Source organism: Hemiscyllium ocellatum, chromosome 5, assembly GCF_020745735.1.
Source record: "Hemiscyllium ocellatum isolate sHemOce1 chromosome 5, sHemOce1.pat.X.cur, whole genome shotgun sequence".
In the NCBI taxonomy this organism is placed as follows: domain Eukaryota; kingdom Metazoa; phylum Chordata; class Chondrichthyes; order Orectolobiformes; family Hemiscylliidae; genus Hemiscyllium; species Hemiscyllium ocellatum.
The window spans coordinates 100,393,430-100,409,299 of NC_083405.1; the positions used below are offsets into that span (position 1 = coordinate 100,393,430).

At 39.7% G+C, this 15,870-nt stretch overlaps 1 protein-coding gene across 4 annotated transcripts in view; it reads right to left on the reverse strand.

The window, feature by feature from the left end:
* Positions 1-15,870, reverse strand: part of mpp7a (MAGUK p55 scaffold protein 7a) — a 419,376-nt gene that overhangs the window by 273,091 nt on the left and 130,415 nt on the right. For 3 of the 4 annotated variants that reach the window (XM_060825039.1, XM_060825038.1, XM_060825037.1), the window contains exon 3: positions 2,026-2,213. The exons of the other annotated variant lie outside the window; for it this stretch is intronic. In XM_060825039.1, coding sequence (XP_060681022.1) covers positions 2,026-2,034 — 9 coding nt within the window. In that variant the 5' untranslated portion in view covers positions 2,035-2,213. The remainder of the gene's footprint in view (positions 1-2,025; positions 2,214-15,870) is intronic. 4 annotated transcript variants of the gene reach the window in all.

Sequence of the window (15,870 nt, forward strand, 5' to 3'; positions counted from 1 at the left end):
AGGTGCTGCATTTTGGAAAGGTAAATCAGAACAGGACTTATACATTTAATGGTAAGGTCCTGGGGAGTGTTGCTAAATGAAGAGACCTTGGCATACAGTTTCATAGTTCCTTGAAACTTCAGTCCTCAGTAGCAAAAAAATTCCTCTCTGGCAACTTAAATGGGCAATGCTTTATTTTTAAACTGTGACCCCTAGCTCTAGATTTTCCCACAACAGGAAGTATCCCTATAACATCCACTCAGCCAAGTTCGCAAAGAATCTTACGTGTTTCAGCTAAACAACCTTTGACTCTTGGAAATTCCAGAGAACACAAGCCTAGCCAGGATAACCTTTCCTTTTAAGGCAATTTGCGCATTCCAAGTATTTGTGCAGGAAGCCTTCTCTTAACTGCTCCTAAATATTAACATCCTTCCCAAAGTACAGTGACTAGTACTTTGATCAATCAGATACAGAAAACTCCAATGCCCTGTAAAAATGAAGCATAATCTTCCTACTCTTACATTCAAATCCCCTCAAAATAAGACATAATTTTCTACAATGTGGAATCAGGCCATTTGGCCTAACAAATCCACACCGACCTCCAAAAGTTTCCTCACAGCTCCTAAGTAATTTTGATTTCATAGAAGCTGGTTATGAACAGTTTTAAACCTTGTCACATTTATTCTCATTTTATTATACAAAATGTGTCAAGACTAGAACGAACTTGGCTGATATCAATGCAACTTAATATATTACATGAATCACTAAATGATCACGCTACTCTTCACATTGACAGGCTGTACCTTCATATCAGCCAGGTGTTACTTTCTTTAAGCTGCATTGGTCTGAAAATATTGTGTTCCAAAATAAGATTACAGGGTGGATAGTGCTGCTTTGCACAGTTGATTTTATGTGGAAATTTTAGATCAATTTTTGATCGAAAAACTTAATCTTCATTTTTAAGTTCCTGAAGCATGATCAAAGCACTTGGTATGAAGAACTCACTCAGTCATAGTACTATATGCAAAATCCCAAACAACAGCTGCTCCTTTAAGATATCTACAAGGATAACAACTGATATGCTGTCATGCATCTGGGTTCAAGTTGTGTCGGGATTTCTGGTGAACTTGAGGTCACATTGTGATCATCTGCATTTTGCTACACTTCAATAATTTCTTGCAGTCAGATTTTAGTACAAAAATTTGTCTGGTCTCGAAAGGTTGAAAAAATCTACTTTGTACGTTAATTGGCATTATAGATATTTCAAAAGCATTTTCAAAGGCTGACAATTTGAAGATGGAGTGCCTACAGTTATGCAGTAGAGAACAAACTTATCAAAGGCCATTCTCATCAAAAGCATGCAAGGTCAGCTTGTGCAACCTTTCAAATCAGACACAGTCTTACTTTTAAAAATATCGAACTCTTGCAAAGGAAGAACTTAGCTAAAATATTAAAATGTGTATTTTCAGAATATGACCTCCATTCAAGAGAAAAGCCTTTGCAACTTTTCAGATACTTCACTGAAACTGCAGGAAATGTGGAAGGGTGGGTATATAGAGAGAAAAACAATCAATTGAGCTGCATTAGATAGAAACAGCAAAAGCACTGAAGTACCACAGCACTTGAGTTGATTGGCATGTAACTGTCACATCAGTTTGAAATTAGTGATCACAGAAACATTTCAGACAAACCAAAAGAACATTGAACTATAAAGCTGAAGAAACACTAATGGAAGCTAGAGGTGACCACATCAGTTCCTCTGCTTCTAGAAGATTCTTGTCGTTTACTTTCCATAGCTTGCACATGATATAATCAGGTGCAGGCACAAACAAGTCTGTGGAACAGATGTCAGGTTTCTTTCTTGAGAGATAAATGCCACTCTGTTATTACAGGTGAGTAATCCTTCAGAATTTACACTACCCTTTTGATCTAATTTCCCTCTTCCAATGTGAACAAAATTGCACAATTCAGCACAAATACTAATAATCATAGCAAAATTCAAGTTAAATCCAGGAGGTTCCCAAATCTGAAACTGAGTTTCCATACCTGTATCATTTCCAGATCCTGTTGATAACGCTGGCATGATTCCTTCAGCAAAATGTCACACAGGAATACCAGGTTTGCGCTCAGCAGCAAGGCAAGATTATCTGTGGACTAGTTCAATGTTCTCGCCTTCGTTCAATCCCGCCTATGTCAACTTGTGAGTGAATGTTTCTGTCATTTGTAGATGTTCCCTGAAAGGAATAACAATTTTACAATCAAAACATGACTCCGTAAAATTCATTTGCTCTCGATTACATTTAAAGTATTGCTCGGAATTCCAACTTAGGAAGCGAATACACGACCTTGACCAACTGCATACCAGTGGAACAGCTCGTCACAAATAATATTAATGCCATAATGAAGACTACAACCTTGAACCCATCACACTTCAATTTATCACAAACCAGAAAGGTAGAAACACTGGAAGTAGTGAGGAGAGACCTCAAAATATCATTTGGCAGATGGGATCAAGAAAAACCCCAAAGCTTTTTAGTAGTATGTTAAAACTAAGAGGATTACCAAAGAATGAGTGGGACCCATCAGAAAGCAAAGGAACGAGGGGTGAGGTTTTAAATCGTTGCTTCTCATCTGTATTTACAGAGGAGAAAGTCATGGTAGCCTGGGATAGAGAGATTCAAGAACATGTTCTGATTAATAACAAGGAGGTATTTGATGTTTTGACAGGCATTAAATGCATAAATCCCCAAGACCTGATAAGATATATCGCAGGCTGCTATGGGAGGCAAAGGAGACCCTGGCAGAGATATTTAGTACTTTGCTGGCCACGATGAACTGCCAGATGACTGGATTATAGCTAATGTGGTTCCTTTGTTCTAGAAGGGTGGCAATAGATCAGGTAATTCTAGACCCAGTTCGTCTGACGTCAGTGGCAGATTTGGAGATGGCAGTGTTGGACTGGGGTATACAAAGTTAAAGATCACACAACACCAGGTTATAGTCCAACAAGTTTAATTGGAAACACACTAGCTTTCGGAGCGCCGCTCCTTCATCACGTGATTGTGGAGGACACAATTCTAAGGCACAGAATTTATAGCAAAAATTTACAGTGTGATGTAACTGAAATTATACATTGAAAAATACCTTGATTGTCTGCTGAGTCTTTCACCTGTTCGAATACAGTGATAGTTTCACTTCTTTCATGTGTAAATCACAAAACCTTTTTTTAAAAGTTGCATTCTCAGGTTAGAAATTGGTTGGACAGGTTAACAAGACTGCTATGGCAACAAACAGCACACTGTCTTTAATCAGTCAAGGTGTAGATTTTAAAGGAACAAGGAGGTCATGTTAGAGTTGTGCAAAATGTTGGTAAGGCCAAACTGGAATACTGGGTACAGTTTTGGTCACCGCACTATTGGAAGGATGTGATTGCACTGGAGGAGTTGCAAAGGAGACTCACCAAGATATTTCCAGCAATGGAGCACTTTCGCAAAAGAGAGGCTGATAAACCTAGGTTGTTTTCTTTGGAGTCAAGAAGGTTGAAGTGCATAAGATTATGAGAGAGCATAAACAGTGTGGATAGAAAGTGGTTATTCCCCTTAGTTAATGGGTCAGTAACAAAGGAGCACAATGCTGATGACCCATAGAGCCTCATGGATGTCCAGTCTTGTGTTGCTAGATCTGTTCAAAGTATATGCCATTCAGTATGCTGATAATCCCTTGCATTGTATTGTGTGGCAGTATTAACTTGAAGGCAGAACTTTGTTTCCAAAAGGACTATACAATGGTTACACTGACCAATACGGTCATGGACAGATGCACTTGCAAGTAGATTGTTAGGATGAGATCACATGTTTTTTGCCTCATGTTAGTTCCCTCATCACCTTCTGCAAACCCAAGCTAACAGCTATGTGACTGGCTTGATCAGTAGTGCTGCAGTCAAGCCAATCTTAGTGGAAGACATTGAAATCCCCACCCAGAGTACATTTGTATTCGTGCCACCCTCAGTGCTTCCACCAAGTGCTATTCAACAAGGAACCGAACAGCATCATCAGCTGTGTATGTATATGATAATCAACAGAAGGTTTCCTTGCCCAGGTTTGACCTCATGCCATGAGTGTTCATGGTGTCTGGAGTCAAGGTTGAGGACTCCTCAGGCAACTCCTTCCAAACTGTTTACCATTGTGCTACCACTTCTGCTGGGTACATCCTGTCAGTGGGACGGGACAGAGATCTAAGACACAGAAAAAAGCCCTTTGTCCCATTGAGTCTGCACCGGTAAAATGAAACTACCCATTCAAATTCCATTATTCAGCAGTTGGCCCATAATCTTACATGGCATCACAAGTGTAGATCTGAATATTCTTCAACATTGAGGGTCTCTGCCTCTACCACCTTTACAGACCAGCTCCTCTGGGATGAAAAAGGTATTTTTCCTCATATCTCCTCTAAACCTTCTGCCCTTTATCTTAAATCCATGCCCATGGTCACTGATCCCTTCATCAAGAGGAAAAAAAAATTCCACAAAAGAAGTGATAGTGGTGTCTGCGATACCGCCTGTTCTGATATAACACAGAAGTTCCATTCCTGTGGGAGCCAGCGTTAAGAAAATCATGTAATAGCTGCAACATTTAAACCAATGGGATCAGAATCGCAATATAGCCAATATATGCAAGGAAATTTCACATTCTACAAATAATGGTCTAAATTCTTCAATCACGTCATACCCAATTTGTGTTGAAGAAATGTGTGTTATAGCAGAACTGAATTAATTATACTGATGAAATAACACCTTGCAGGCAATATCAGGCTGTTGCTTGAACTAGTCTGTAAGACAGCTCTCCCAATTTTGGCACTAGCCCCCCGTATGTTCGTAAGGAGGATATTGTAAGGTTGACAGGACTGTTTCTGCTGTTAGTGTTGTTTCCAGCAGTCTATCTGGTTTAATTCGTTTTTTTGAGACTTTGTAGATTATTTATCAGTAGGCGAAATGCATAAAAGTGGCTAGGAGGTATGTTGAATCAGCCATGACCATTATGAATGGTGATCAAGCTCAAGGGGCCAAACAACTTAATCCTATTTCCTATTGCCTCCTGGTTACTATTAGTACAACTGAGTAGCTTTCTAGGTCATTTTACAGGGCAGTTGATAGTCGTCCACATTGGTAGAGGTCTGGGGGCACATGTAGGCCAAACCAGACAAGCATGGCAAACTTCCTTCCCGAAAAGAACATGAGTGAATCAGAAGGGTATTTCTGGCAATTAACAATGGTTTCGTTATTCTAATATTTAGTGATTTCAGATTCCACCATCTGCTACAACGAGATTTGAACTCTATTTCTTAGAACCTTCCCCGAGTTTCTGGATTAACAGTTAATCCTACTTGGCCATTCTCTCACCCATGAAGTGGTAATGTGGGTTTGAGGTGACAATTCAGATCAGTCATTACTTTGGCGAAATAGTAGAACAGGCTCAAGGGGCTGAGTGGACTACTCATACTGCTTGTTCATATGTTCCAACTTCATGACCTTTCCAAAAAACCTTCACAGAACTGACCCACATCCATCTGCTTCCAAGCAGAAATCTGAATATATAACATGTGTTGCTGCCTTTCATCGCCTTGAGTTGAGTAGGTTGCATACTGTGAACAAAGGTTTTGGGGGGGGGGGGGGGGGGGGGGGGGTGGAAAGAGAACAACATGAGATAAGAAAAGGGAGGGGACTGTATTTGCAACAGGCCACTATTTCCCTTCAACTCCGACCTACCTTGAGGATGCAATGTTGGTGAATCCCTTTCCCACACAATGCCAATCAAAAAGGAAAACAAAGGAAAGTAACAGGAAAAAATATGAGAAACAAAAAAAAAAGCTGGAGGGAGCAAAGCCCAAAGCAAACAGGAAGAAACAGGTCCAAAAAAAAAAGTAATTAAGAGGCAACACAAAGCCAACAGGAAAAATGCTCTTTCCTGACTTAACAGTTCACTGGAAAATTTTATTATTAAATAAATCAATGCATAAACACAAACATATACAAGCACATTTGAATAGAATTTTAAGATATAAGAAACACAGGATTTCATACATTCCTGAGCTGACAATAGAACAAAATATTGAAACTCAGTTACAATACTCATGGATAATCCTTTCCTCAGTCCATCACATGAAACAGCAGTGTTCTATGCAGCACTCAACATCTGGAACCATGCTTAGCAGTAGCACTTCCATCCACAACTCAAGACCTTAGTTTCTGAATGAGCTCATCCACACAGCAATAACTGTTTTTATTTCAAGTCTTTCATACATTTCTACTTGTCGAAAGGGGACTCAAGGTTATTGCAATCACTAGTCTTCCTTGAGGCTTGTTTATTTTGTATTTGATTTCTCCAGTTGCCAGCACAGGTTGCAAGGCTTACTTATACCAACAATGCGCTTCCTAACATTTTTAAGACAGATAATATCTCCTAAATATTCCAGCAAGTCACTGACAGAACCATTCAATTAAATTATTTAAATAGTAGTTGGAAGCTAAAAATTACATTTCTTTCCTGCCAATATATGCCAACCATATATCTCCATATCACAAATCATTGAATGCCTGAGGGTCAACATAAGGCCTTCAACAGTATGCTGCCTGTTACAGTCAACATGGCAAGCAACAGGAACTTGGCACACAATTGCTATGAAAACATCAAATCTTAAGTCATCTTCTTGACAGCACATACCTCTTAAATATTTAGACTTCTTTCTAAAAATGGCCATGATCCAACCATGGACAGACTGAAATAAGAGATGATAAATGGAAAGATTGGTTCATATCAAATGCCTTGAATGAGCTCCTCTGTAGTCCACAAAGGACCATAGATGTCTCTCTCCATTAGAGACAGAGAGAGAGACAGAGAGACAGAGAGAGAGAGAGAGAGAGAGAGAGAGAGAGAGAGAGAGAGAGAGAGACAGAGAGACAGAGAGACAGAGAGAGAGAGAGACAGAGAGAGAGAGAGAGAGAGAGAGACTGGTGACACTAAAGCTACACTTAAACTACAGAGAAGGGACAAGGCAAAGACACAGGCCAATGAACTATCACAGGTGGCATGGAGATTGAATCCACACAATTGGCATCTTTCTGGAACACACTCGAACGAGGTCCACGTGAGCCAAAATAGCCTTAACAAGTAGTCGTCCACGAATGGGATTAAAATATAACTACAGCAACTTTAGGGTGATTAATAAATACAAAAAAAGAAATTCAAGCTAAACAGCAAAAGAAAATTTGGCAAGAATGAAGGAATGAAAAATGGAACACACCATAAAAGTTGCAGAAATCATTGGAGTGACTAGATTTTTTTTTTAAAAATCATTTCGTGAGTGAGAGACAATGAAGATACAAAATTGGGACTTGTCTTTTCCATGAAAACAAGTGAAGTTGCAGAAACAAGACACTGTAAAGAATCGTATAGGTAACTATAGGTAAGCACATAATATTGAAAACACATCGTGGTTCGCTGTCGCTTGAGCTGGGTGAGCAACAGCAATGGGTGGCCTTCCAGAAACTAAAATGTGGGATAAAATTCTCACTTGGACATTTGTTATTTCAGGACAGCTCACTTAAATTGTACAGGTAAAAACAATGACTGCAAATGCTGGAAACCAGATTCTGGATTAGTGGTGCTGGAAGAGCACAGCAGTTCAGGCAGCATCCAAAGTGCAGCGAAATCGACGTTTCGGGCAAAAGCCCTTCATCAGGAATAAACTTAAATTGTATGTAAGCCGTGCCTGGCACAATTAAGAGAGGTATTTGAAGAAATAATACAGTACGGGGGTAAATGAATTTCCCTCATAAGATGGAGAATGTACATTGAATGAATATTAGCATACGGAATGATCCACCAGATACAATAATGAAAGGAAATCAAACATTAGCTTTAAAATGGTAAGTGAATAAAGATTTGAATAAGAATAATAACGGTAACTAAACAAGTATAGAACTATTCGAACAAAATATCTTTTTGAAAACCATGGATGCTTTCATGCTGTCAAGTTCCAAATTGTACATACTTCAAGATAACATTTTGAATGTTTTGAGAAACCTCTTTCCAAAAGTTGATTTGGAGCATAAATTAACTGGAATCTTTTAATAGATCTTATTTTGCATGTGTGTATGTGTACTTAATGCATTAATATATATTAGACAAAACAGGATGGTCCAACCTTGAAGGAAATGAATCAAATTAGAACAATTCCAAATAATAAATCATATTTAATAGAATCATATGGTGCATTATAAAAATACAGATAAAAGAGTTTTATGACTATTCACAAGTTCAAATGTCAGTATTGTAGAGTTTCCATGTAAAAGTCAACAGTACTGCTTTAAAAGATTTATAGGACACCTGCTTTCACTCCCTCAATGTCAATTTCAGAGAGTCATAGAGATGTACAGCATGGAAACATACCCTTCTGTTCAACTCGTCCATGCCGACCAGATATCCTAACCTAATCTTGTCCCATTTTCCAGCACTTGGTCCATATCTCTCTAAACCCTTCCTATTCATGTACCCATCCAAATGCCTTTTAAATACTGTAATTGTACCCACCTCCAAGACTTCCTCTGGCAGCTCATTCCATACACTCACCACCCTCTTCGTGAAAAAGTTGCCCATGAGGTCCCTTTGAAATTTTCCCCTCTCACCCTAAACCTATGCCCTCTAGTTCTGGAATCCCCCACCCCAGGGAAAAGACCTTGTATATTTACTCTATCCATGCTCCTCATGATTTTATAAACCCCTATAAAGGTCAGCCTTCACCCTCTGACATTCCAGGAAAAACAGCCCCAGCCTATTCAACCGCTCCCTATACTCAAATCCTCCAACCTTGGCAACATCCTTGTAAACCTTTTCAAGTTTCAAACATCCTTCTGAAAGGAAGGAGACCAGAATTACACACAATATTCCAAAAGTGGCCTAACCAATGTCCTGTACAGCCACAATATGGACTCCCAACTCCTACATTCAATACTCTAACCAAAACGCCTTCTTCACTAGCTTATTTACCTGCGACTCTACTTTCGAGAAACTCTGAACCTGCACTCTAAGGGCTCTTTGTTCAGCAATACTCCACAGGACTTTACCATTAAGTGTATAAGTCCTACTTCGATTTGTTTTTCCAAAATGCAACACCTCATATTTATCTAAATTAAACTCCATCTGCCATTCCTCAGCCCATTGCCCCTTCTGATTAAGATCCCATTGTAATCTGAGGTAACCATCTTCGCTGTAAACCACAACTCCAATTTCGGTGTCATCTGCAAACTTACTAACTACATCTCTTATGTTTACATCCAAATCATTGAAACAAATGACAAAACGCAGTGGACATAACACCAATCCTTGTGGCACACCACTAGTCACAGGACTCCAGTCTGAAAAGCAACCCTCCACCACCACCCTCTGTCTTCCACCTTCAAGCCTTGTTAAACACTTTACTGAAGGCCATTTGGATCACGTTTACCGCTCTGCCGTCATTAATCCTCTGAGTTAGATGAAGTAGTACTAATCAAGTGCATAAGATTTCCCACACACAAACCATGCTGACTATCCCTGATCAGTCCTTGCCTTTCCAAATACATGTAAATCCCGCCTCTCACTATTTCCTCCAATAACTTGCCCACCATCGATGTCTGGCTCACCAGTCTGTAGTTCCCTGGCTTTTCCTCACCACCTTTCTTAAATAATGGCACGTTAACCAATCTTTAGTGTTCCGGCACCTCACCTGTGACTATCAATGATACAAATATCTCAGCAAGGGGTCCAACAATCACTTCCCTAGCTTCCCACAGAGTTCTAGGGTACACCTGATCACGTCCTGGGAATTTTGCCATTTTACGCGTCATGTCCGAAATGGATAATTTTTCCTTTGTAGATCGAGTGCAGAGTCTAAGGACTCGGCAAATAGCAGGCTGCATTCTGGGTTACTAAATGTGCATTATTCAATTATATGAAGGATTAAAGTATGGACAAGTGATGAACAAATCTTATGAACAGAACATATACCGCATTGGTCAAAGCTTTACCACTAGTAAAACTATAGAAGTTCATTCTACTTGATTTAAGCCCGCAATTTATTTATTAATTTTTCAAAGTCAAAACTTCACCATACTGGGAAATTACTATTTTGTTGCTCTATTTCACAAAGTATTAAATAACCTGCTATAAAAGACTTGCTTACGTATAATACACAACTATTTAATTCTTTCCTGGGATATGAGTAAGTCCTCAGTCTCAACTGTCCTTCAGAAGGTGACTATGAAGTTTAGATGCACCCACAGTGTTGTCAGAAAGGGAGCTCCCACTGATTCCATATGATTAAACGATTTAGCTAAAATCAGGTATCAGAATAAAATTTCAAACACAGAACAGATGAATTTTGCTAAATCCTAGGATTATGTCACTGGTTTGAGGTTGGCAGTTTCATGGGTGAGTATTTCATGGTGTATACACACACACACACACACACACACACACACACACACACACACACACACACACACACACACTAAGAGTTTCGTTGTTGCTCCTGATTTTTCACAGACGAGGGCTTTTCTTCAAGCCGTCCATGTGCATATTTAAAAAATCTAAGAGTAATTGTTGGAAAAAACAGAAGAGTCTCTTGGACATTGTGGATAGCCTTACACCAATTTCATGATAAAAGACCAACTTGTCAATCATCTTATGGCTGTTGAAAGAGCCTAATTGTGCAAAGTGACAATATAAAATCAGTTGTAAATATTCAACAACAAATAGTTGTAGTACATGAAGCTAATTTTAAGATGAGTTGAAGCACTTATTAAATCAGTCTTTCTGTTTCCATTCCAGGTCACATGCAACCTCTAGCCAATCTAATCCCCATGCCTCTGTTCAGAGGAGGCGTGTGCCCAAGTAGTCAGAGGATGAACAATACTCCCCACTTCCTTCCCCATTGAAGCCTGTAAGTTCCAATCAGAAGCATCTCAAGGACACATAACCAAAAGTTGAGTTTTGCAATGGTGAATTACATCTGAGTATCACTGCTCCGCAGATCCCCATGATGTTTCGACCTGACATTGCTCCTACAGCTATGTTATCTCCAAGCATTTCTACAAACTACAAAACCACTGCAGATGTTACACACATTGCACAGAAAGGTTATTGTCCAATACTGGCTCTAGTTTAGGTGTGCATCCAACTTTTAATAAATATTATTTTAAAAACACTTCACTCATATGGAGTAATTTTAGCTACAAATTCCTGAGGGGGGGAATTTAGGGTGTAAATAGAAAATTATCTGAATTATTGGCTTCTGTCAGCATCACAAAAGACTGTGTACAAATAATTTGAAAAGGCACAAGTCGGAACAGCTCAAAATAATTCAAATATTTGAAATGTGATGAATTGTGTAACATTTCAATGTATGAAAATTTAACAGTAGGCTTCAGTTGCTAAAAACACTTTGCAAATATGCACGTTCCATGACATGGAAGCAACTGGAATTCCAGCAATTGAGCATACTTGCTCTTTGGGCTCAATTACAGCAGAAAAGTAAGAGATTCCAAACACATCAACTTTGAACCTCAGATCCAAATTCCAGTCAGAAAACTGCTATCCAGAAGACTGAGGAGCCACGCCAGGCATGGCACAAACTCAGCTGGATAACAAACCAGAATAGAACTTCATGTTCCAAGAGGAGGATTGGGAGAGCTGAAATCTACATTAGGAAACGGTGAGCCAATTTATCTGTGGCAGATTGATCAAAGTTTGGTCAAAGGAATTACTGGCGCTAATTGAGGGGCAATGTACAACAACTATAACTGAAGAAATTAAAAATTAATATTGTCCCTTATGGCACTGTTAATCGTAACGTTCCTAGCCTGCCTGAAAATACTGTTTTTTCAGATTATGTAAATCATGGAGTGAAAATCTAACAAGATATAGTACTGCTAAATAGCTCTGGACCATTTCAAGAAGTGTTTTTTAAGAGGATACACAGACAGAAAATACCTCGATGAAAATGGCTGAAGAAGTAATGTTTTAAAAAATTAATAGAGGTAGCGAAATCCAAGTCCTCATCACTCTGAAACCTGGTGAAGGAGGTCAGAATGGCCCAGGCAGTGCAAAAAAAGAAAAGGTCAGATGGAGAAGAAAAAGACAGAAGATATTTTAGATTTAGATTTCTTTGTCATGTACACTCAAGAGCACAGTGAAAAGTGTACCATGCTACCACACACGGCGCCATCTTATAGGTCCAAAGTTCTGAGTTCCAAAATCTTAATTACAAAAGTAGAAAAAGAGAGGTGAGTTGACAAGTCCAGCATGACAGTCGTCTTTAGCATAAAAGTAGCAAAATTCCAAAATAAAGTGAAAAAATCAAACTTGACAATCTTTTGTCATACTATTGCCACACTAACCAAAGTACATGTTTGTATCACATTGATAACTGTAATTAGTGATGAACGTTTTCATTCATATTAACAAGTTCAGAGATCTCCAAAGTTTCCTCCGTGATAGCCATTCCAGGTTTTGTACTCCAAAAATTGGACAAATTCAGGAATAACACATGCCCAAATAATCAATGAATGCATTATTGAGGTGACCATTCTTACAAGTGCTTGTTGACAAAAGCTTCATAAAATACATGTGTGAAAGTACTTTCTTGAGGATACCACTTAAAATTATCTCCCCAATGTAATATAGTAAATTTACTTCTAACTGGTCACGTTTTTCTTTCTAGTATCAGGAGAACATTAAAAACAACAGAGCACAGAAAGAAACTATTCAGTCCATCAGGTCAACTGAATGCAATTTTTTAATCCCACTTACCACAACTTGATCACGTTATAGCTCTTCAGGAGCAGATCTGCATGCATTCGGAATGAGTTGAAGGTTTCTGCCTCTCTCGCCAAACTTTGAAGCAAATTCCAAACACCTAAGTTTTTCTTGCTGTCCCTTTTAATTCTTCTACCTTAAAACTAACAAGATATAGTACTGCTAAATGCCCTTGTTAAATGACTTCCCACCAGAGGGAAACAGGTCCTTCCTGACCACTCATTCCAAACTTCACATCATTTTGACTAAGTCATCCCTTAATCTCCTCTGTTCAAAGCAAAATAACCCGAGCTATTCAATCTTTTTCAGAGCTTCAAGTCCTGGCAACATTCTCCTAAGTCTCCACTGCACACTCTACGGCAATCATATTCTCCATGTAATGTTATCAAAACTGCATACAAAACGCTAACTGTAGCCTAACCAGCGTCGTGTGCCTTACATCACAGCAATATCAATGTAATTTGGAATGTCAATTTCCAAAAGACCACTGGTCTCCCAAGTAACCTGGCTCATTATGTGCATAATACTCATACAGACACTTGCAATTCAATGGCAGAATCTTAGAAAGTGCCTTCCTTTCCATGCAAACCTGGTGTTTGAGTTTACATGTACAAATATAGTGTATTGTGATCTGGCTTACATAAGAGAAGTTAAGGCACTTGGCATTCCTATTGTGCTCTGAGGTACTGGGTGATCAAGAACCAAATGTTGGAGGTGATAACAGGGCTTATTGAGATGATTCTGAAAAGACAGCGGTAGGAGAAAACTGCTCGATATTACCATATCACAACCTCCAAATCCTCATGATTTGACGAGGCATCACAGTTACTAATGTCATCTTTGCTCAACAGTTTCATTTGTTGCAATGCTAGGTGGTCCAGAATATAGGAAGTCAAGGTAACAACAGGCTGAAAACTGGAAGCAAAACTCATTTGGTTTATCTTTACTTCCTCCCTTCCCTTCCTCAACATCGGTGTCCATTTCCGGGATTAGGCTAGCCACAAATATCCACAATCATCTGGATTGTGCATCTTCGCACCGTGCTTCCTATAAGAACTCAATTCCATTCTCCCAACTTCTCCACTTCAACTGTTCTGAGTATGCCAGCTCCCACAGGAAGGCCTCAAACGTCCACTGTTTTCCTCAACTCAAGGACCCCACCCCCCCCACCCCCCAACCCTCCAAAGGTGATAGGGCTTTTAGTAATGTCCGATTCATTTCCCGCACTGCTGCCCCCACTTCTCTTCGCTACCACGACAAGGTCCCCCAATCCTCACAATCGACCCCACCAACCTCTATTTTCAAAGGATCATAAGCCACTTCCACCTCCAGACTTATTCCTCTCGGCTTCCTTGACAGCCTTCCTCAAGGACCATTCCCTTTTGGACATCCTAGCCCACTCCTCTTCCATTCCCAACACTGCTCACATCCCATGCAATCACCAAAGATGCAAAACTTGCCCAATTATTTCATCCCTCACAATCCAAAGCCCGAGATACACCTTTTAACAGCATATTACCTGCACTCCATCCAATTTAGTTTACTGCATTTGCTGTTCACAACATGGTCTCCTTTACACTGAGGATACAAAATGCAGACTGAGAGACTGCTTTATGGAACATCTATGTTCTGCCTGTAAAAATGACCCCAATGCTCCACCTGTCTGCCATTTCAACACACCACATATTCCCTAGCCAACCTTCCTGTCTTGGGCTTCCTGCAGTGTTCCAGCAAAGCTCAGCCAAAGCTAGAGGAAAAACATCTCATTTTCCACTTGGAGACCTTGCAGCCTTCAGGACTCAACAGCAAGTTTAACAGTTTTAAAGGCTGAACATCACCTTCCATGCCTTCTATCGACCCCCAAACCTCTCATCCTTTCATATCATGGGTCACTTTGAGCACAGCCAACTCATTTTCATGCATTCACAGATCTCACTATCACCCATCTAAATTTTCTTCTTCCCTGGATTACTATCAACGATTCCTTTGCTTGTCTCACCCTCTCTGGGCTCAACTTATCACTTATTCCTTTCCCACCCCTTGTCATCAAGATAAATACCACATTTTCCAGATGCTATTAGTTCGAAGAAGGGTCACTGGACTCAAAATGTCATTGCTGTATTTCTCAACACAAATGCTGCCAGACCTGCTGAGTTTCTCCAACAATTTCTGTTGGTTGTTTCAGATTTCCAATATCTGCAGTTAATTTTTTTTTATTAAAGCAATTAACCTCTATTTTTGTCCCATCTTGACCTCTTTACACCAGGCATGACTCTAAAGCAGTCACCAGTGATGAAATCCAAATTGTTCCACAAAATTACAGTTAATTGGTCCTTCCAAAATATTTCAATTAATGACCTACCACCCCCTCTCTGCTTCCTGATGCCGGTAAAATCCAGAAGCTATGACATGATTCCAGTCAATCATTTCTGTTCCCACTTTATGCCATGAACTTCCACCAATATTCAATTGCAGGAGAACTAATTTTAGTTATTTTGATGTGGTTCAGGTGGATGGGAATTGGAATATGGCTGGTAGAACAGCAATGGGAGGTTTTCAAAGCAGACTAGACAACACACTCCCTTAAGGGAAAAAGGAAAGGGACCCGAAGCTATATTACAGAAATTCACCAAGGCTCCTTGTGAGACATCATCTTCCAGGCCAACAACCAGTACGGATCGAGATAGGAATTTATCTCTCCACTCTGCAGGCACCTTGCCTCTATTCCTGATGAAAGGTTTTTGCCCGAAATGTCGATTTTCCAGCTCCTCGGATGCTGCCGGACCTGCTGTGCTTTTCCAGCATCACTCTCATATAGACTCTGGTTTCCAGCATCTGCAGTTCTTGTTTTTACATATTTTACTTTTGCAGCTGTGATCTCCAGCATCTGCAGACCTCATTTTTTACTCGAAGATTTTAACCTACTGCGAATCCTCTTACAAGGATGCCTTCCTTGAAGAAGCTCTCTTCCTCCCTCTACAAGGATTTCAGTGAGTCCCTCTCTCACTGCACCCCCCAGGTCATCTCCTCTGCACAGCTC